The sequence below is a fragment of the Cervus canadensis genome, chromosome 15 (genome assembly GCF_019320065.1).
Source record: "Cervus canadensis isolate Bull #8, Minnesota chromosome 15, ASM1932006v1, whole genome shotgun sequence".
NCBI classification, from domain to species: Eukaryota; Metazoa; Chordata; class Mammalia; order Artiodactyla; family Cervidae; genus Cervus; species Cervus canadensis.
This window is the reverse complement of record NC_057400.1, coordinates 45,711,839-45,733,687: the sequence shown is the minus strand read 5'-3', so window position 1 is coordinate 45,733,687 and position 21,849 is coordinate 45,711,839. Positions and strand designations below refer to the sequence as shown.

At 38.0% G+C, this 21,849-nt stretch overlaps 1 protein-coding gene across 4 annotated transcripts in view; it reads right to left on the bottom strand.

The window, feature by feature from the left end:
- Window positions 1-21,849, bottom strand: part of CSRNP3 (cysteine and serine rich nuclear protein 3) — a 196,145-nt gene that overhangs the window by 11,086 nt on the left and 163,210 nt on the right. For all 4 annotated transcript variants that reach the window (XM_043488094.1, XM_043488092.1, XM_043488096.1 and 1 more), the window contains 2 exons: window positions 17,214-17,473; window positions 1,657-1,953 (listed from right to left, as the gene is read on the bottom strand). In XM_043488094.1, the coding sequence (XP_043344029.1) occupies window positions 1,657-1,953; window positions 17,214-17,473 (557 nt within the window). The remainder of the gene's footprint in view (window positions 1-1,656; window positions 1,954-17,213; window positions 17,474-21,849) is intronic.

Below are 21,849 nucleotides of genomic sequence, written 5' to 3'. Positions count from 1 at the left end.
TGATGCACTGTGAGGGCTGCGATGGGTATGCACACTCATGACTGTGCCTGGAGGACTCCGGTTTAGTTGCTGGCTCCCCCTCCCCTATCCCCCCCTGAGACTACAGGCTTCTCTAGAGAAGCTGCTTATTTAATCAATGCCCCTGAATTACTCCAATAATTGGACTCCGTAGATAGAGTGATTGGGTGCAGCAAGGGCTGTAAGCCTGAGCTCCCCACTCAGGTGATGAGTGGAATTCTGGGCATCCCAAGGAACGCCTAAGATATGCTTACTGTCTTAGACCCCATCTCTATGCAGACCAGAGTATAGGCAAGCAGGAAGAACTTGCCTTTCTTGCTACCTTATTCAAGCTCAGGAATTTCCCATGTTACAGAGAAGAAAGCAGATTCGATCCCAGTCATCCTGGCCCCAACAAAAAAGCAGCAGCAGATGTCAGAGACAGAATCTAGAGCTGCTTTCTAAGCTGTGATTTCCTTTTCTGTGAATCCACCTCAAGCAACTGCTCAACGGATAACTGCCTTCTCCTTTTGTCTGCCTGAGGGCTTTAACTGAAAAAGTTGAATTTCTGCATAAAATACCACCCCCTATCTAATCACATAGCACCAATGACACAGATGGGTAGGAACCTGAGAAGGATCTAGTTCGGGGGTTGGTAAGCTTTTTTTTTGTAAAAGGCCAGAGAATAATTTTAAGCTTTGTGAGTCATACAGTCTCTCCAGCAACTATTCAACTCTGCTGTAGAATTATGAAAGCAGTTATAGGAAACATGTAAACAAAAAACAAAAACATATCTGTGCCTCCATAAAACTTTATTTACAAAATCAGGTGGCGGGCCAGACTGACCTGAGAGGAATCATTCCCCAACCCCTGATCTAGTCTAGCCCATTCAGGTCAGAGGCGTGAAAATTGAACCCAGTAAGCTTACCTGACTTGCCAGTTTCACATAGTGGCAGAAAACAGAGCCAGGAGGAGAACTCAGTGTTCTGAAGTTCCAGTCTAATCATTTTTCCACTAGTCTGCACCACTTCTAACCAATCATCATTTTATAGCCCATGGATGGATTAGAGAATGCAAACTCAAATGGTAGGGATGACATGATCTCCCTGGCTGCTTGTTAGAAGCCAAAATGAGCTCGTATAATAAATGAATCCAAGGGAAAACAATTTCAACTGATAATTGCAGCTTGGATTGCCTTTCACACTATGTCATATATGTGTGTATATATATTATGTAATATGTGTGTGTATATATATATATATACATTAATATGTATACACACATTTATTATTATGTATACTATGTATATCATACATATATATATTATATATACAAATAATATATTATATAATATATAAATAGATATATGTGTGTATAGGTAATACACATACATAATATATAGAATATTATATATGCATATATTTATATAAATATGTATATATGCATGTTTATATAATATATATTATGTATAAGTATATATATTACATGTACTCATAAATGTCATTGAATTAGTATTTCTCCCTTCTTGAATCATGTGTCTTGCCTTGCTTCAGAGTTTTTTCCACATGTGGGAAACTTCATTATGTGTAACACAACTGCCTCTTTAGTGGGTAGTGTATAATGCCTTGCCTTTGGGTTCCCTGAAATCCCAACCCTTACCTGACACTTAATGCCTGCCAGGCTGCAGGTACACGTTTCTGGGTCACAGAACGCCCGGCAGTCACAACCACAGTCCTCTCGAGATAGGCGGATGGCCCTCAGCTCGTGCTTTTCCTCCACATCAATCTTTTTAACTCCAGAGGCCCGCAGCAGTGCTCTTCGTTTTTTTGTTGGCAGGGGTTGAAGAAAGAAGTACTCATCCACCTCAGTATTGTCTAAATCAATATCATCATCAGAAATGTCATCCACTGTAAGAGTGCTCGCTTCTTCAGATTCCACGGTGCCGTTCTTTGTCATCTAGAAATACAAAGCAGCAAATAAGAGACTTAGCAGGTTTGAAAATCCCCACTTTTGCGCTTGGTAAGGATGAAGTTATTATATAACATTATGTCCCTATAATCTATGAGTGTTTGTGGATAGGTGTGGGAGATTAAGAGGTCTGCACTTCCACTTACAAATGATTCATATGGGATGAAAAAAAAAAAACTGTGAGTCAAATCATTTCCTCTTACTTTTCTCTTTAGAGAAGTTACAGGAAGGCACATGAACATAGCAAAATGATAGGCTTTTATATGGACACAAGACCTGTTAATTGGAACTCTTAACCTCCTAATCTAGGAGCTACAGTTGTTGGAGCTTTCAGCCAGCATGATGTGAAACAGGCCAAAGGTTACAGGTGCCCATCAGTGAAAGCTATCTTTAGACTCAGTTCGTGATGGACACATTTGATGTTGGGATAAATGTGTCCTTGTTCAGAGGTGATAGCATCTTAGTGGAAGCTCCTGCCACCTAAATCAGCAAAACATGTCCTTGAAACAGCAACTCTGTCTTTTGGGCTCCAGAGAAGCCATGTACTAGGAAATAAAGTTTTGCTGCCCTGTGCTGTTGGGATTACAAACATGGTTTCTCTACACAATGTTCCATGACCGAGGCCTGGATATGAAGCAGTCAGTCAGGTCAGTGTCTTACTGGGAAGTAAGACAAGAACAGATGGCAGTGAGGCAGGCTCTTGCACACAGGTACCCAAACAAACTCCGCCCTCAAAGGAGTGCATAGGAAACTACCCACAGCAGTGCCTTCCGCAATAGAGCCCCTGAGGGCGGCTGGGTCTCATACCGTAACTGTTCTCTCCTAAGTATATTTCTTGTCTAAATTAATTTCATTCATCAGGAAACCCAGAGTCAGTATTTCACTTCTTACTGCTATATCACCACATAACATGTTTTCTTCATAAAAAAGCATTTAGAAAGAGACACTTTCTCTGAATATGAGCAAAACATATATTCTAAGAAGCAGCACAGGAATAAATGCAGAAACTCAGTAAGGGACTATTCAAGGAAGTTCTAAACAGAACTTTTTTGATGCTTTAGCTTTTCAATGTATTACTTTATGGATTTCATTAATTGTAATCATTACTATGCTTTTTGATCTTAACAACAATTCAGTTATTACACAGTTAAAATACCTTGGTGACACTGGACATCATTTTCTCATCTTCATAGGAAAAAGTCTGACATTTAGAGAAGAATATTTATTGCTGACCAAAAATCCCAAACTTGACAACTTGACAACTCTGAATGTATTGAAAAGCAAATAAAAGGTTGATCTTTGCCCTCAGGTGGAGGAAGCAACACAGTAGCAAGTGTGTGTGTGTGTGTGTGTGTGTGTGTTTTGCAAAGAGTCCCTGAAATACATTCTCAAAAGCTGTTGATTTATTATATAAATTTTTTTTTTTTATTCCAGAGCTTAAATCTATGTTCTAACAAAGTTAAGCATTTCCTTTTATTGGGTTTTGTTTCTTGCTGTGATCTGTGGTTTATTACCTTTCTTGAAATTTCTTTATAAATGCATTGGTTAAGCTGTTTTCATTTTTCTTTGATGTCCACTAATATGGTATTACTTCATTTGGCTGCTATTAGCACTTTTGCTAATTCTTATTTGCCAACAGAAGCATCTTTCTATCTGTAAAGATTTGATTTTTGAAGGAATTCAAGTGTATAACTGCCTAACATATACTCAATCCTCTGAGATAGGTAAATCTGCATTAACCAACAGGAGGGTTACCTTTCCTATTTTGTCATCTCTGTGGCATTTAAATTATGTTTTCATTAATTCTTGGCTTGTCTATGTGAACTTCATCAAAATTCTGTCTCCACAGCACATGCAGGACACCTAGGACTTAGTTAGCATGATTCATTTCAGTACCTCCTTCCTACTTAATCTCCATGTTCTATAATATTTATGCTCCCTTGTGTAGCTGGTAACATCACAAAAACAACAAAGAACTTCATTTCATATGTTTGATTTTTTCAAAAAATAATGGTGGCTGTCATATAACACATGAAATCTAAAAATCAATAAAAATAAGCAAACATTTTAAAAACATGAAAATTTTTAGGACAACATGAAAGACCCAACTGGCATCTAAGAATGAAAAAGAAACAACTGTATCTCAAACTACAGATGATGCTTATTCCAATACCACATGATCACTCACTGATCCCATTCCTGAGCATTTATCTGGAGAAAACTATAATTTGAAAAGATACATGCACCTCAGTGTTCATTCATAGCAGCAGTATTTACAATCGCAAAGACATGGAAGAAGCTTAAATGTCCACTGACAGAAAACTGATAAAGAAGATGTGGTGTGTGTATACATACGTATATATATATGTCTCTGTGATGAAATGTTAAAAAGAATGAAATGATGCCACTTGCAGCATTGTGAATGAAGCTAGAGATTATCATAATAAAGGAAGTAAGTCAGACAGACAAAGATAAACATCGTATGGTATTGCTTACATGTGGAATCTAAAAAAAATGATAAAATGAACTTACCTACAAAACAGAAATAGACTCATAGACAGAAAAGAAATTTATGATTACCAAAGGGAAAGGAGAGAAGAGGGATAAGTTAGAAGTTTGGGATTAAAATATACACACTACTAGATATTGTATAAAATAGATAACCAACAAGGTCGGTTGTTGGTTCCCTGTATAGCACAGGGAACTCAATATCTTGTAATAACCTATAATGGAAAAGATACTGAGAAAGATATATATATATATATAAAACTGAATCACTTTGCTGTGTACCTATCACTTAAATTACAATAAGCAGTTTCATTTTAAAATAAAAATTCAATTAAGAATCTAAAAATCCTTGACACAGAGTGCAAACTATTTTTACTCTTGTTCAAGAACACAGAAGGGCTCTAATCAAGATCTTAAAAAATCTCATATTATCCCTGAAGCGGTCTGGCAAGGTTTTCTCCTCACCTATCCAATATCATCTCTGCCATTTCTAGTGAAGACTGGAACTATTCCAGTTCATCCTAGTTAACTGGCTTATCTTCCCTCCTCACAGTATGTGGTTTGGTGTGTAACCACTGACAGGTACTATTCTCTACTGTCCCCTCGCAAGTCTTTCTCCAACTCTCTCCCGGATATGCCCATTTGCACCTTTAAAACTCAGGCCAAACCTACTGAGTTTAAATGCTCTTTTAAATTAGAGTATTGCATACATTGTTTTCAAATGCATTTTCTATATTAGAGCAATGGGGAAATAAGCCAATGAGCATTTTATTTCTGTTCACTAACTCATGTTCATTTCGCTTTCAAGATCTAGTACAACAAACTCTGGGGAGTCTTCCAAGATTTCCTCATCTGTTTTTGCTGACTCCTTTACCCCATGACCCATCTTCACAGGAATATTTATTTTGTACATTTTTTTTCTCTTTGACATGAATGATACCTTTAAATGTCTTTTTCCTATCTTAAAATAGAATCATTGAATTTTCAGACATTAGTTCATCAAATGCAGCCTCCTTATTTTATGCATTCCTGAAGCTCAGATTATTAACAATTACAGCCTCTCCAAACCATGCTTATTATAGAATCTAATCCCCTGACTCCTATTTTAGTATGCTTTTCCCTGTATAAAACAGATGGATTCCAAGTTTCCAATGGTACCTAATGCAGTATGGGGACTATTAATATAATGTGGAATTAAACCACAAAGTGTCTAAAAAGTTCCTTTGTTTATAAAATAAATGCATACAGAGTAACGAGCACATTCAAAAAAATGCTCTCTTTTGAAGTTGATCCCTTAGAAGGCAATCTGTATCTTGGACCATTTCTGGCTCAGTGTTGTTTTCCCAAAGAATGCTGCCTTTCCAAGAGCTCAAAGAAGGCTTGCCAAAAAATGTGGTTTAAGGAGACCATCAAATGATACTGACCTTCAAACCTGCTTTTGTGTGTGTGTGTGTGTGTGTGTGTGTGTGTGTACTGACCTTCAAACCTGCTTGTGTGTGTGTGTGTGTGTGTATGACAGAGAATGAGAGAGAGAGATTGGAGGTGGGGGTGAAAGAGAGGTGAGAGAATCAGATGTGAGATAATAATAGCAATATGAATAACAATAGTTTTGAATCTGCATGTCACTGCTTCAAGCAGTTTACCTGCATAAGCTCACTGAGCATCACAAAATATCTCATAAAGTAGATATTAGCATTAGATTGTTTAACTGATTGGGAAACAGGCATAGGAATGCTAAATAACCTGTCCAAAATCAGAGGCAGTGAGGTATGTACCATGTCAGAATCCTAAATATTTAACTCTGCAGCTTGTGTTCTCAACTGCTTTGATAATTACTTAGATACACTCTTTTTATATATTTAATATATATTCAATAATCTTTTGTGCTTATTTTACATTAGGCTGTAGGTGTGTTGGTACACAAGATATGGGTCTTGAAATCAATGGATTAAAAAGAAGAGGAATCTAGTAATTTCCGAAGGTGGGAGGAGAAGTGGACGACAGGATGAGATGGTTGGATGGCATCACCGACTCAATGGACATGCGTTTGAGTAAACTCTGAGAGCTGGTGATGGACAGGGAGGCCTGGCGTGCTGCAGTCCATGGGGTCACAAAGAGTCAGACACGACTGAGAGACTGAACTGAACTGAACTGATAAAGGTTTCCTAACTGAACTTGGACACAGGGCATTGAGACTATGCAGAAGGGGCAACTGGTGGCTCGGATGGTAAAGAATCCACCTGCAATGCAGGAGACTGGGGTTTGATCCCTGGATTGGGAAGATTCCCTGGAGAGGGAAGTGGCAACCCACATCCAGTATTCTTGCCTGGGAAATCCCATGGACAGAGGATCCTGGTGGGCTACAGTCCATGGGGTCACAAGGGTGATACAACTTAGTGACCAAACCATCAGAAGGGGCATCTAGTGGTGTGGCTAAGTGGTGGAGTGAGGAGGGTAGGCTTCACATCTAAGCTTGAATCTGAAGATGGAGTAGCAGTTAGCTGAACAGGTGGAAGCAGAAGGCAGTCCCTGCTGAGCAACAATAGCTTTAAAGGCCTGAGATGGGACAGAGCTTTCACTGGTCTACAAAATATCCAGACTGGATGAACTTGTGTGGCATCCCTTCCTGTCTTGGCCCATAAGCAAAAAACAAAAAGTAAATAAACAGAACGTTTTCAGAAAGTAGCATCCCCCTTCCTCTGCCTTGGCCATCTTCAGGTGATAAGTAATGTCTTAACTCATAATTTGATTTAATGATCCTTATATTTATTTCATTTATGTGTACGTGTGTTTATACTGTATTGGAAATATCTCGAGGGATGCTCTGTGTGTGTGTGTGTGTGTGTGTGTGTGTATTTGCTTTGTTCTAATGATGCTACTTAAGATAGGACTTAGTTCTTGAGCCACTGTGTAAACTTGTCCAGACTCACTCTATAAATTAAAGGATTATAGCTTTTCTTAAACAGAATTGAAAATCCTTACTTCTGCAAATCTATCTGATATGTACTGATAAGTATGAGTAAACAGTTTCCAAAGCCCAACAGAATAAAAGTTTTGCCCATCTAAATATGTTTGAGGGATGGGACATGTTACACATTACTTCCAGAATCAGCAGAGTGATTCTTAGACTATCCTGAATCAAGGACCAGATGGGATGGGGGAGTGAGTGGGGTGGGGGATTGGTGAGTGGGAGATTATCAACTCAGTAGTCGATCTTTTTTTTTTTTCTATATCATGTAGTGGATATATTCCGCTGTAAATTCCAACAAGATGAACTTTTTGATGAATTGACTGTAAAATAATTATAGTAGGGAAACAGTACTGAAAAAGTAGATCGATCATAATGCTAAAAATAAAGCAAAAAACCACAAAAATAAAAACACTTCCTTTCAGTGGTTTAAAGTGTTTTTAATAATAAAAACTCCTGGTTATTACAAACTCATTAACACATGTAACAAGGACAGTGGCAATAAGAATGCGAAAAAATAATTCAATTCCACAATAATGAGGATGATGTGGAGAATGACCCAAGCCATCATATATTGAAAACCAGGTACTGAACTCTCTACTTTATATAAATTATCTCACCTGATTTGCAAACAATCTTAGGAAGTATTTTAACAGTTGAGAAAATTGGAGCATGGAGAAGATAATTTGCTAAAGTCTAGCTACTTGGATAATTGGTGATTGTACTGAGAATCAAATTCAGGTTTGGTTGGACTCCAAAACTTGAGCCAGGCTCACAAGACCAGTTTGGAGTGAAAATTCTTAGAGTAATATTAATAGAAAACCTGTATAGAAGAAAAGAGAAGGATATGGTTGCAGTTACACTCCAAGAGCTGATCTCAGTGCTGTGGGGTAGGAGGTAAGAGAGCAGAAAAGCTTCTTTATAAGTAGCTCATTCAGAAATTTTAAAAAATACATGATTCATACACAGAGAACAAGAGCTCAAAAAGGAATACAGGAAGCCAGCTGAAGATATGACATTCTCGCCAGTGAGCATTTCCTTTGAGTAATCTATTTTGTGAGCTTGTGGAGGTGTTCTTTCTAATAGACATGCCAGCAAAAGAAGCTAGTCCAAGTGATAGCTACCACTGTTGAACTCATGTGTTACTTTTGAGTTTCTCAGCTGACTTGTAACTCATTTACCCTGTGCTATATGCTTAGTCACTCAGTTGTGTCTGACTCTTGGGACTCAATGGACTGTAGCCCACCAGGCTCCTCTGTCCATGGGGATTATCCAGGCAAGAATACTGGAGTGGGTTGCCATTCCCTTCTTCAGGGGATCTTCCCAACCCAGGGATCAAACTCAGGTCTCCTGCATTGCAGGCTGAATCTTTACTGTCTGAGCCACTATCGTTTACCCTGGGAGCACTTGATCAGCATAGTATGCTGCCTAATTTTGTAGTAATATATTAGTTTTGGTGGTTGGTTTTATGTGTATCTCCCTCATTATAATGGGAATATGTTGAGAACAAGGACCACCAGCTACTAGTCTGCTGGGGAGATGACCGTGTAATAAATATGATAGAGTGTGGTAAGTGCAACAAAATATATGAGCAAGTTATAGAAGCAGTGGAGAGGAGGAAATGACAGACAAATAAAATGGGAGGGAGATACAAAGACACAAAGTAGAATCATTTACTTCCTATTCTGATTTCACAGTCTGTATCAAGGAGAAAAACCTTTAAACAAGAAATGGGAGAACAGATATGTTAGGAAGAATTTCATGTAAAAAAAGAAGGTGGGAGATAGTCCAAGAGTGCTCAGCAGTTTTCTGTAAGAATCCTTATTCTGGGCTATACATGTTTTAAATCAACGAAAAAGTTGAAAGTTATGACTGCTCTGTCTAGTATCTGCAAAGAGTCATGGGGAAAGGAATTAAAAGGTAATCAAAATGCAAGTGAATTATTATTTTTAAAAGTGCAAGTTCTAGATAAAATTCCAAAAAAAGATGATTTAAAAAGATGGTCTCTGTACAGGTGAGAACAGTCAACAGTGACTATTATACTATTGCCTGGGCTCACCGGGGAGAGAATGTCCATTTGCCAAATTAAAATTCATGCAGAATCTTAACCTATTAAACAAACAAAAGTGAGAAAGGTATCCAAAGCCCTGACCCGATGGAACATAACTGGAAAACCAGCAATCTAGTCTTGAGATTCTCTGACAAAATTTCTTATGTTCTGTGCATGGAAGGATGGAATACCAATAAGGGTATGGTTGAATGCATGGATTTTAGTTAGTTGAAATGTTGAAAATGTTTCAAAGAACAGAGATGCTCAGCCTCTTTGCACCACCAAAAAGGTGTGTGCTACCTGGAGATTCTATTGGCAGTAGAGACTAATCCAGGAAAGGAATCTCCATGAAGGTCACCAACGGGTGGTGACAAGGATCCTCTGAGAGGGTATCATGAACTTGGCCCTGTCTTGTTAAATGTAGTTTTTAAATAATATCTTGGATGGATAACTAAAAGGCAGGTTAGCACATTTTTCAGATGACAAGATCAAGTTCATTAAAAAAAAAAAAACCCAAAATTTTATTGACTGCTCTCTGTACACCATGTATAGTACTAAAGAGGATTCTTACCTAGGAGATGTTAAAAAGTTTTAATTTGCATGATGATGCAGACCTTATTTACCAGGCCTGATATGCATATTTGCTTCCTTGTCTTTTTGTTGTTGCTTTACTTACCACTAGCATAATATGAACAAACAAACTTATTAAGATCCAAAAAGCTCCTGTACCTTTAGCATATACCTGTGGATAGAGTATCTATAGCTCGGTTAGCAGGTAATGTAACACATCCCTATGTACTGAAAAAAATCCCATCTTGAGTGCAATGTCCAGATCAAGTTCCATAATTTTTAATTGGAGTATAATTGCTTTATAATGTGTTTGTTTCTGCTCTACAACAACATGAATCAGCTTTATGTATATGTGCATCCCGTCTCTCATGAGCCTCACTCCCACCCCACCGCCAGGTTCCACATTTTGAGGTGGACATTAATAAACAGCGTTATATTCAGAAGGAGCAACCAAGGCTATAAAGTGTCTGGAAAACAGGAACGTTAGAGAAAAGAACTAAGGATGTTTAAATCTATAGAACAGAGACACATGGAGCCCATATAACCTATTGTCAAATATTTGCATGTCCATCAAGACTGCTTTCAAACACTTGGGAGTTTGGAGAACAGGGACAAGATTTATTCTATGTCTCTAGAGGCCAGAATTAGGGTCAGAAGGTATAATTAGATGATAGCAGGTTGATCAATATGAAGAAGAGCTTTCTAACAATTATCACTACAAAATGGAATCGGCTTTCTCAAAAAGCAGTGTGTGTTTATATATAGTAGTGTATGTATATATATAAATCCCAACCTCCTAATTTATCCCTCCCCTTCTTTCCTCTTTTGTAACCAACTATACTTTAATACACTTTTTTTTAACAAAGCAATGTGCTTTGGGTTGCCAGAGATGTGTAATAAGAGGCTGGATATACATATCTGCATTTGTATACCCAAATACACATAGGATATATATTTGATGAAAGGAATTCCTGGTTACATGTTATGAGTTGAATAAATAGCCTGGGTGCTAATGTCTCTGGCAAACCAAACTAAAACATTCATATCACTTTGATGTTCAGTCAAATCTTACAGTATAAGTCCTCAGCTCATTAGTTGTTAATTGTAGTTGGCAATTTGGAACCAGATTCATTATGTTTGGCTGTTGTGTCAGCTGATAAGAATTTCAACAACCTGAATTTACAATGAGTCCTTGGTTTACATATCACCCCAAAAGTCACCAGAAAAGATGATAATATCAACAAATAAGACATACATTTTCCATACATTCCTTTATTCTTCCTTCTGGTTTAGACAAATATTGTCTCTTTCAGCAAGGGCTAATAAGCAAAATGAATCCAAGAGTGTGCTGGTAAATATATAATAACTACGTCTCTGAAAAAAAAGGGAGGGGTGTTTCTAATTTGTTGTTGAGTTTGTTGTGTTTGTCTGATGTTGTGTTTGCTTTGTGCTTGTCAAGTCCCACAATATGACTGTTCCCATCATTGGCGATTTCAAGCTATGGTGGGGGAAGAGATGAGTCCAATCCACTTTAGTGAGGAATTTTTACAAGCTGACTCCAGAACACCACTGCATGAACCCCACATGTTAATGAGAACAATCAGCCGAATGGATGTCTCCTGAACTAGAAGATCACTGTTTATTGCATAGGAAAACTGTAGAGATTTGATTACATATGTTTAATTTTTCCACTTAAATAAAAATGCCAGCATTTTTGAAGGAACCTATTCTTAAATGTATTGCATTTGCTCAGGGCTGAAGCCCAGCCTCTCAGGATGCACCACTTTGGTTAGGTGTATTTTCTCTGAATCTCTCAAAATATGTTGCACATATGACATGGCAAGTATTTGGGAAGTCCATGTTTTCCCTTTGGTGTCGGAGCAGGCCTGCACTGAACAACGTATTCTGAAGTACTGGTCCCATATAAGCTTTTGAGTAATCTCTGCAGAGGCTGACAAAGAAATTCTGTACGGAGTTTAAAAATACTAAGTGGAGTTTAAAAATACCAAGATCAGCACACTCTGACCCATTTAGTAAGAACTGTAGTATGAGGAAATAGTTAAAAACATATCCCTAAATTTGGAAACCACAGGTTAGAGATACTTGGCGCCAGTCATCTCTCACAAACCTCTAATGGCTTCTATCTCCTAAGGCCTTTAGGAATTTTTCTTGAAGGTTAGTTAAATCATAAGACCGTTGAGAGGAAATAAGAGGGCAGGGCTGGAAGACTGGGCGTGAAGGTGGAGAATTATAATACTGTACAGGTAAATTACTAACTGAATAAAGCACAGTCATAAATCTAAGATTTGGAGTGAAGGAAACTTAGAGACATTTTAAAGTTTGCTCATTAAAGGAAGAGTTACCATCTGGCAACTCTTTTTTTATGAAGAAAGAGAGCAAACAACCAAGCATTACTCAAGGAACACATGATAACCCCAAAATGTAGAAACAGCTTTGACCTTAGAAAGGAGAGGAAGAACGATCAAGGTTGAGAAAACATTGAGAAAAAGAATCCAGTGAAAGTTGTGAAAAATAAGTTACATTTCCTATACCATGGTAATAGAATCCAGAAAAATATAACCCCAGAGGCGAATTCAATGCCAAGGTTCTTTTGAAACATAGAGGCAGCCGCCTAATGGATTTTACAGATACATGTGAAATGGGAATAAAGGCTAATGTAATTGTTCAACAGTGTGGTGCAGATGATGAAATCTAAGTACTTAATTTGGAAAAATGTATAGTATTAAGATGACTGCAATGATTACTGTGAAGAGTATGACATGTCTGAATGGGCTTGACAGGGAAAAAGAACTGTAGTCTATAATTTAGAAATCTAAAGCTAGTTATTTCTTCTAGAAACATGTACTTTATTCAATAAGCTTTCCCTATTAATTGTTTCTAGACAATGTTTGGAACAAACACCACCACCACCAATAAAGGCACACTTGAACCCCTCCCCCCCAAGTAAAATTGGATTCGTTCTACAAATCTAATTATATATATTCCTTCTCAATATATCAAACTCATAATTAGATTGAGATGAATCACTAAGAAGACATGTTACAATGAGAAACTAAATTTCTATCCTTATTTTGTTTCTGAAGTATTTTATTATAAATAAACACCAAAACGCATGTCTGTGTTCTTTTTACTGATCTTAAGACAGTCATATGGCCTTCCCTGGTAGTTCAGCTGGTGAAGAATGCACCTGCAATGCAAGAGATCCCGGTTTGATTCCTGGGCCAGGAAGTTCCCCTGGAGAAGGGATAGGCTACCCACTTCAGTATTCTTAGACTTCCCTGGTGGCTCAGATGGTAAAGAATCTGCCTGCAATGCGGGAGACCTGGGTTCAATCGGTTGGGAAGACCTCCTGGAGGAGGGCATGGCAACCACTCCAGCATTCTTGCCTAAAGAATCCCCATGGACAGAGGAGCCTGGCGGGCTACAGTCCACGGGGTTGCAAAGAGTCAGACACGACTGAGCGACTAAGCCCACAACACAAGACTGTCATACAGAGTAAAGTAGGTCAGAAAGAAACAAATACTGCATATTGATGCATATATGTGGAATCTAGAAAAATGGTATAGATGACCTTATTTGCAAGTAGAAATAGAGACACAGGCTTAGAGAACAAATGTATGGAAACCAGGAGAGGAAGGGGGGATGGGATGAACTGGGAGATTGGGATTGACATATACACAATATTGATACTAAGTACAAATTATATAACTAAGGAGAACCTGTAGTGTAGCTCAGGAAACTCTACACACAGGGCTCTGTGGTGACCTAAACGGGAAGGAAATCCAAAAAAGAGGAGATACAGCTGATTCACCTTGCTGCACAGTAGAAATGAACACGATGTTGTAAAGCAACTGTACGCCAATAAAAATTAATTTTAAAAAAAGGCCCCATTGGAGGGGGGATGTCGTTGTGTAAACTGATTCACTGTTTAGAACCTGAGACACCCTGGAAAGACACACAGGTAGAGTGGAAAGAAAAACGTCTCCTTTATGTCCCAGAGCTTTTGCTTCTCAGGTAAGCAGGAAGGAAATGACCCAGTTCCAAGCCCACTGAGTTTCCTGGTGTATTTTATCTGGTCTCCATAGTGAAGGCTTTGGAAAAAGTTTGACACTTAAAGCTTTGCAAAGTGTTGTTTTTTTTTTTTGTCAGACACTCCTTCTCTCTCCTCCTTTAATGGGCAGTTCACTGTCACCCAGAGAGGACCATCTCCAGGAAAAACCAAAGTGGCAAAGTTTGTCCTTAACAATCCCTTTCTTCTTTGGGTCCCTCTCTCTGCTACTGACCCCCTCTAGCTGCTTTATCCAAAAAATGGAATCAATTTAGTCACATTCTGTTCCTTATCCCAGAGGTATATTTCAAAGCAAATGTCATATTGAAAGTGAAATCTCAAGTATCTGAGTGAAATTTTTGGATCCGTAATGTTTTCGGATAGCTAATTTTAGATTTTGGGTAGCTAAACCTTAGACAAGCATAGTCGATGATATTTAAAAACTCATAAAAGTTAATATATGTTTTCCTCCATTAATACCCCTCAGATTTTTTAGTCAATGAGTCCACATTGTTTTGATTTTTTATTAGATTTCTGTGAAATGTGTTTCCCAGTTTCTGAATACTTTCAGTACGCTTAGATCAGATCACCTTGGAATCCCATTCATTATCTTTTTGCTTGATATTCACTTGAAAGGAGTGATGATATCCAAATGCCTTTTGTTCATATCTTCACCAAAAGGGAAAGTTGCATGTTTTCAGTTATCAATGACAAACCAAGGCATGACACCCACTCGGAAGACTGACTCTTCAACTTGCAACGCTAAGCACAATGACAAAAGTAAATCAATAACAGAAGCCTCTTTTTGCTTCTTCTTCAGCTTGCTAAAAATAAGAGGGTAGAAGTAAATGAATACAAATTATAGCATCAGAATATATCACCGCCTGGTAAGGAGGAAGGTTCCTGCAGGTATGTAGCTCCCCCTAACAGTCACTGCATGTGTGTGCTACAAAGGTCACCACAATACATCTGGATCTCAGATAGAATTACAGTTCTCCACCTGTTAAAAACCACTACACACAGTACCAAACCCCAGACAGGGATGACTCCCAATAGGTACAGAGATTGTTTTTCCCTACACCTATTGGGTATAATCAATTGATTTTAGAATACTAAGTAACAAGATAATAGTTTTCTATTGAGTGAGCCAGTTAACATCTTTGTGCTTCTTTTTATTCAGTTGTACACATGGTCTCATAATTTACCTATTCCAGTGGGTTTTTGTCAGGATTAAATTATATAATGTTTATAAAATGCCTGGCAAGTAAAAAATCATTTAATGAATGGCAGCCATCACTACTGTTCTGCCAATATTTGAGTTTGGAGAATGACTTCATCTTTTGAGTAAGGGTTACAGTTGGTCTGTAGTGAGTTAGAAAACCAGACAGTGTATTTCAGAAGCAAATCTGAGACTTATTGTTAAATTAGGCTACATTCAAAGCTATAATATAGAACAACAACAATAGTGACTCGTTACCAAAAAAATCTTAAGGGCCTGTCAATGAACTGTGTCAAAAATACCTCCAAAGGAGTTATGAGACTTGCTCTAGGCCAGGTTGTAACCAGCTTCATTTAAGCAACTGGCTTCTTGTGCAACTGGGGACAATGCACATACATGAGGTGCAAAATACCTAAAAACAGGTGTTGTGAAACACACATCACACCTCTGCTAACTGACTTCATATTGGCAACTAAAGGTACACGTAACACAGGTGTGCTTATGGTGTTTCGGCTAGTTAACCAGTGATCCTTTATGTTAAGCATCCTGGATTATGTAAGAAAAATCCTTGCCTTTCTTCCTTTGTCGTTAGATAATAATGGGAGGCCATTTACTATAAGCTGATAAGTTGATGGATCAATACAAATATAAAGAGTGTCTCTGATTGAGGAAAAGGTTTTCTGAGCTGTGTTTCTCTCCACTGACTCTCTAAGATGGCACAATGATAGTTATCTCTGCCTGGATCTCTCCCTGACATCACTTCAATAACTCAAAATCCTCTCAGAATCACCTGGATTCCTTCTCATATTCTTGTCATCGAGAAAGGTACTATCACCCACAACCCATTCAGTTTTGTGAGCCAGAAATTTAGGAGTCATTCTTGACAGCTCCCCACTTTCCTTCCAAATCCAACCCGTCATCAAGGACTGTTGATTTTATTTCCTAAATTACTCCCTCCGTCCATCTCTCTTCATCTCCCCTACCATCAGTGTAATCTAACCTACCATCTTCTCTCTCCAGGACTATTGTAATAGCCTCTTAACTGGTCTGACTCCATAAGCTCCCCTAACATGGCCACCCCTGCCCCTAAACCATTCTCAAATCATAGCATGAACCAGATCACATTATTCTGCCAACTGACCCCATGCCTAAAACTCCTATATGACTTCTGATGGCATTAGGATGAAGAGAAAAACAATGTCTTAATCAGACTGACAAAGCCCAACCCTACCCCCTTCACATTACTCCTTCCGTCTCTGCTCCAGGCTCCCGAGCCTGTGCATGGCTCCCCGTGCTTCCTCCTGACACGAGGTAACTCAGCCTTCCCTGCTGCCTGAACCAGTCGCACCAACCCTTTCTGCCTAATTACCTGTTCAGATTTCAGTTCAATCGTCACTTTCTTGAGGAAACTTTCCTTGATATCCAGCCCCCATCAATTCTCGGTTACATACTTTCCTAGCACCTAGCAACTCCCCTTTATGGTACTTCATGAAGCTGTGATTTTGTCTACATGATGAATATTTTTCTTTTCTGTTAATATGTAAGTTCCAGGAGAAAGGGGACCACATCTATTTTTCATAGCAATTAGCCCCAGCTGAAGCACAGGGTTTATGACCTAAATAAATATTTATAGAGCGAATAAATAAACAATGTCAGGGAAGTTTTCTGCCCTGTTTTCAGTGATGAGACTATACTGTTTTTCCTTAAAAAAAAAAAAAAAGTCTCAGCAGAGAGTCTGCTTGGAAAATATCCATTTTAATCTGCAGATCTAAACATGAAAATGGGTTAATGCAACCAGATTGAGGTAAGGATGGGGGTTTGGCAAAAAAAAAAAAAAAAAGTGCATTTCTAAGGTCTTTGTTACCTTTAGTTTTAGAGAGTTCAGTTTTTCCTCCCTGAGGTGTTCTCTCAGCATCTCCCGGTGGAGCCTCTCCTGCTCTCTGGCGAACTCGCCCAGGGTATACTGGCGTACGCTGTTGTGGCGGCTGGACATGCCCAGGGTGCTGCCGCCTTGGCTGGGCACGCTCGTGAAACCCTGCCTCCGGGTGAAGTAGTACACAGTGACGCAGCTGAAATGCACATTCTTGGTCCTCAGCCGCTTCTCTCTTTTGAGGATGGAGGAAGCTGAAAGGGAAAGAAACAATTCAGGGAATAGCCCCACAGCAGTTTTCGGATGAGGTGAAGAATTAGAAAATGCCACTCGATGATCTCAAATTTACCATCAACCCTTTCTGGCTGGGAGACACTAAAAATGTTGTCACTCAGCATTGGCACAGACTTCGCATTCCTTACTTAGATTTTTTCCTAGCTGTGGTGGAGTAGACTTTTAAGCCCTCTATAATGGTAGTCCAAGCAAACTTATAGGCAAGTTGCCAGTAGTCTGTGAATCAGTGGCAGAATTTAATTTCTCATTTCCCTTAACCTTTTAAGTTTCGCTTTTATGATTTTCACATGAGTTGTATTTTACTATAATCAGAAAAGACACATACTACAAACTCTTTGTCTCTCATTTGATATGGATGCACTTGGTGTGAAATAAATGTCTATTTTTAAATTTTAGAAAATTCCAAAATGCAATAAAAATTTATAGGAAAAGGCTCAATGGCACTATTTAGGCATTTTTACAATCTAAATCTAACCCAAGTTTTCATCTGATGAAAACACCAATAAGTAACATTATGGACAGTGGGACTTTAATCCAAGTATACATTGAGAATACTGAAAACGTCATGAGATATATCAGAACCTTTACTATTAGTTACAGAGACATCAAGATGCACAGAGCACCATGGAAGGTTGAGATGAACTCTGTAGTTGAGAGAAAGAGAGTTAGACATTGACCTTTTGAAGTTGGAAGATGTGCCAGTCTGTTTATTTTGTTGTGAAGTAACCCAGTCTTATAGAATTTGAGTGATTTCTTTCAATGAAGAAACAATGAACCCCTCAGATGTTTTATATATATATAGATCCGCTAACATTTATGGACTGTTCAACGAACTATGCAAAGGACTATGCATGAATTGTCTCATTTTATTCTTATGACTGCTTGAGTTGGAGTAATCCAAGCCTCCATTTTGAGGAAAACAATCCATAAAAGGTTAAATGACGTGGCCAAGCTCATATAACTAGCAGTGAAAATGGGATTCATTATTCTAGAACCCAGTCTTTTAGCCATCAGGTCACAGTAGAAAGCTGAGATCAAGCTAAGGAAGATGAACAAGGCTATGATTTGGGGCCACACTGCTTCTGGGAGATGTTAACTGCTGCAGACTCCAAAGATGATTTTTATTTGTAAGACTGTATAAACGATGAAACAAAAGTAACTACAGGAGCACTTTGAATTTATATAAAAATATGCTTCTAAGGGAATGGAATGAACTTCCAAGTTCAGTTGTCTCATTTTCTCCTTATAAAACCTTCAAGCCAAATAGAGAGGCTGCTGTGATACATATCATTTTGAGGATTTATATATTCTATAAATACAAACCAGTAGTTTTTCCAGGCACTTTCTAAATGATTGGATATATTGGTGGAAAAGACAGACAGTGATCCCTGCCCACATGGAGCTTTCATTTCCAGTGATGAGAAACTCAGAATAAATAGACTCAAACAGAGTAAAAGAAATAAGACATTTGGGCAAGAATTTAGCTATCTCAACTTTTCCTCCTCGTTAATGCTTTACTTCTCCAAAAGAGATTGCCAGGGAGCGAATGCTTCCAATGTGTATGTCGTTTTTCCATTTATTTTTTTCTAGTTATTTATGTACATGTTCACGGCAACATACTTGTACTCCTGGCACTAGTGACAATTTTCAACTTAGATTTAAAAGCGCTAATCTGCTTCATAACTGTAGGTTTAAATCATCTCAAAACAAAGAAGAATTTGTCAAAATGTAAAAGATTTCACCACAGAAAGTAAAATTCAACCATCTGCCCAGTAATTTGCTACCTGATCTGACAACCTTATCCATCACCACCTTAAAGCAGGCTAGAGCCTCTGCTTTTTGGGTGATAACCTTGAACTTATATTGCTCTTCATATCATAAAAATGATGCCCTGAAAATATTATCTTTCAAGGCCATAATTTACAAATAAAATAAAAATATTTTAATGTACTCATTTAAAATAATTATTATAACCACATCTGATAATTTTCTTACTTGCATTTTAGATAATTCATAGTACTCTACATGAATTTCCTTTAGAAATTTTTATTCAGATTTTGTACCTGCATTTTTAGATTATAAAAGAATTCCACCTTTTGGATGAATCTACTGTACCATCCTTTCACAAAAAGCCATATTACACTTTTCCCAGAAAACTGTTACGAGATGATTTTCCAAAGCTTGGAAGAAGACAACAGTGGCAGAGAGTAGGAACCCTTCACCTGGGCTCTTGGCATTTCTAACATTGTCAAAGTGCACATGGACTTATGCTTTTTCCTATCCACTACAGCTTATAATTCAAACGTGCTTATACTTGTTTCAGCACTTGCATATTGTAAGTAGCACATTAGAAACATGATCAAAATGCCTATAGAATACATTTAAAAGGAAGGTTTTGAGATGCTGTAAGATTAGCCTTATGAGGAATATTTTAAATGTGGCTTTCCTAAACTTAGGAGGCACTCATGTCTCTCTTTTGATGATTGAACTGGAGCCCTAGAACAGGCCCTTCTGGGCTATCTCTTGCCTCCAGAACCAATTTGACTAACAATCAGAGAATGAAGTTATCAAAAAAGAGTCTGTGTTTTTCAAATCTGAGAAAAACAGATTAAATCCCACATCTGCCATAGGGAATCTGAAACCTCGATGATACACGTACCTAGTAATCTGCGCCCTTTACGGAATAACTGAACTCAACGTTGTGTCTCTACAGAGTTCAGGGTTCATTTTACTACAGTGAGGTCAAGAGCAAGAAAAAAAAAAGGAAGGAGAAGGTGGCGTTCATTACTGCTTTGAAAAATAACTAGTCTGTTTTCATATGCAATGCTAATTTTTTGCTGCCTTCCAGCTCCTCTTCTTTTATCTCATTTAGTTACCATCCTGCAGCAGAAGTGTCTAAGTGCAGCAGTATTATTTGTCCTAACCAGGACACAGCTCTTGGGGCCACCATTATGCCTAGCACATCAGGGTGTACTGGTATTGGTGTAAAATCATCACATATTATGGAGATAATATTGATCCTTGTAAATTAAAGGAATAAACAGCACAGAGTAACCAGCATTAGTTATCTGCAGAAGCTACCCATCTTTAAAATGCTTTTAAAAATGAATGAAGAAGAGAGTTGAGAAACTAATTAACGATGCCAGGGTGAGAAAGTAAGTAGATAAAATAAGTTATACAAAACATTTATATAAAGAGCTCACGCTCAGAGTGGATTAAAAATGGAAGCCATTTGGGATTAGCAGATGCAAACTATTATATATAGAATGAATAAACAACAAAAATCCTACTATATAGCAGAGTGAGCTATATTCAATATCCTGTGATGAACCACAATGCAAAATAATATGAAAAAGAATATATGTATATATATTTATGTGTAACTGAATCACTTTGTTCTATAGCAGAAATAAACACAGCATTATAAATCAGCGATACTTCAATAAAATACATGTTTAAAAAATGGAAGCCAAAGTTAAGAGTTGTACAGTGTGTTTTCAGGGCCATCCAGGGGAGCCAGTGCTCTGAGGAGACACATATTCTGAATATTCTGATCCTACAGAGAAGATGAGTATATCAAAATATCAAAGCTGCCTCACATCAGGCTCTGAGAAAATGCAACCAACCTTGCTCCATTTCTACACACATAAACCAACCTGTTCATTCACATTGGAACATAATTTCAAAAGTCAACAAGACTATCTGATTGACTTGTCAATTCTATTCTTGCTGAAAATAATCAAATTTGCTTTCAGGTTTATACTTCAGACATTTGTGAATGTGTGTGTCATTGCATCTGAGATTGCTCTCTCTGTATGCACAGAGACCATCATGTGTCTGAGCCTGTGAAACTGAAGACAAGATTCTGGATCACTGATTCCACTATAGCGCAGTCACTCTGGGGCAAGTGCTTGAGGAGTAATTCAGCTACCCTCTTAATGCACATTTGGCTCTTCTAGTGTCAACAGCTATCAGCAAAGTCCAGATATAGGTGGAAAGGCAGACAACAGTAAACAGAACTATGTATTTTGGCTCTGAAGTTGGCACATGGAGGTTGAGAGTTTTTGGTCCAGTCTGATGTTAAACAAGGGGAAAACTGTGGAAAATATTAATTCTACCATTTGGGTCTGATGAAGTTAATAGTATACTTCTTTCCCCTATGCAGTATGTTCAAAAGGAAAATACCAGATGATGTGTAAGTCAATATTGAGTTTATTTTTTGGGGGGGGGGAACTTAGTAGAAGCAAAGTGAGATTGTTGAAATTAGTTTATCTTGGTAAATCCTGGGTAATAAAAACTTGTTTTCTTAAATCATACAGGCCAAGTTAATCAGGGG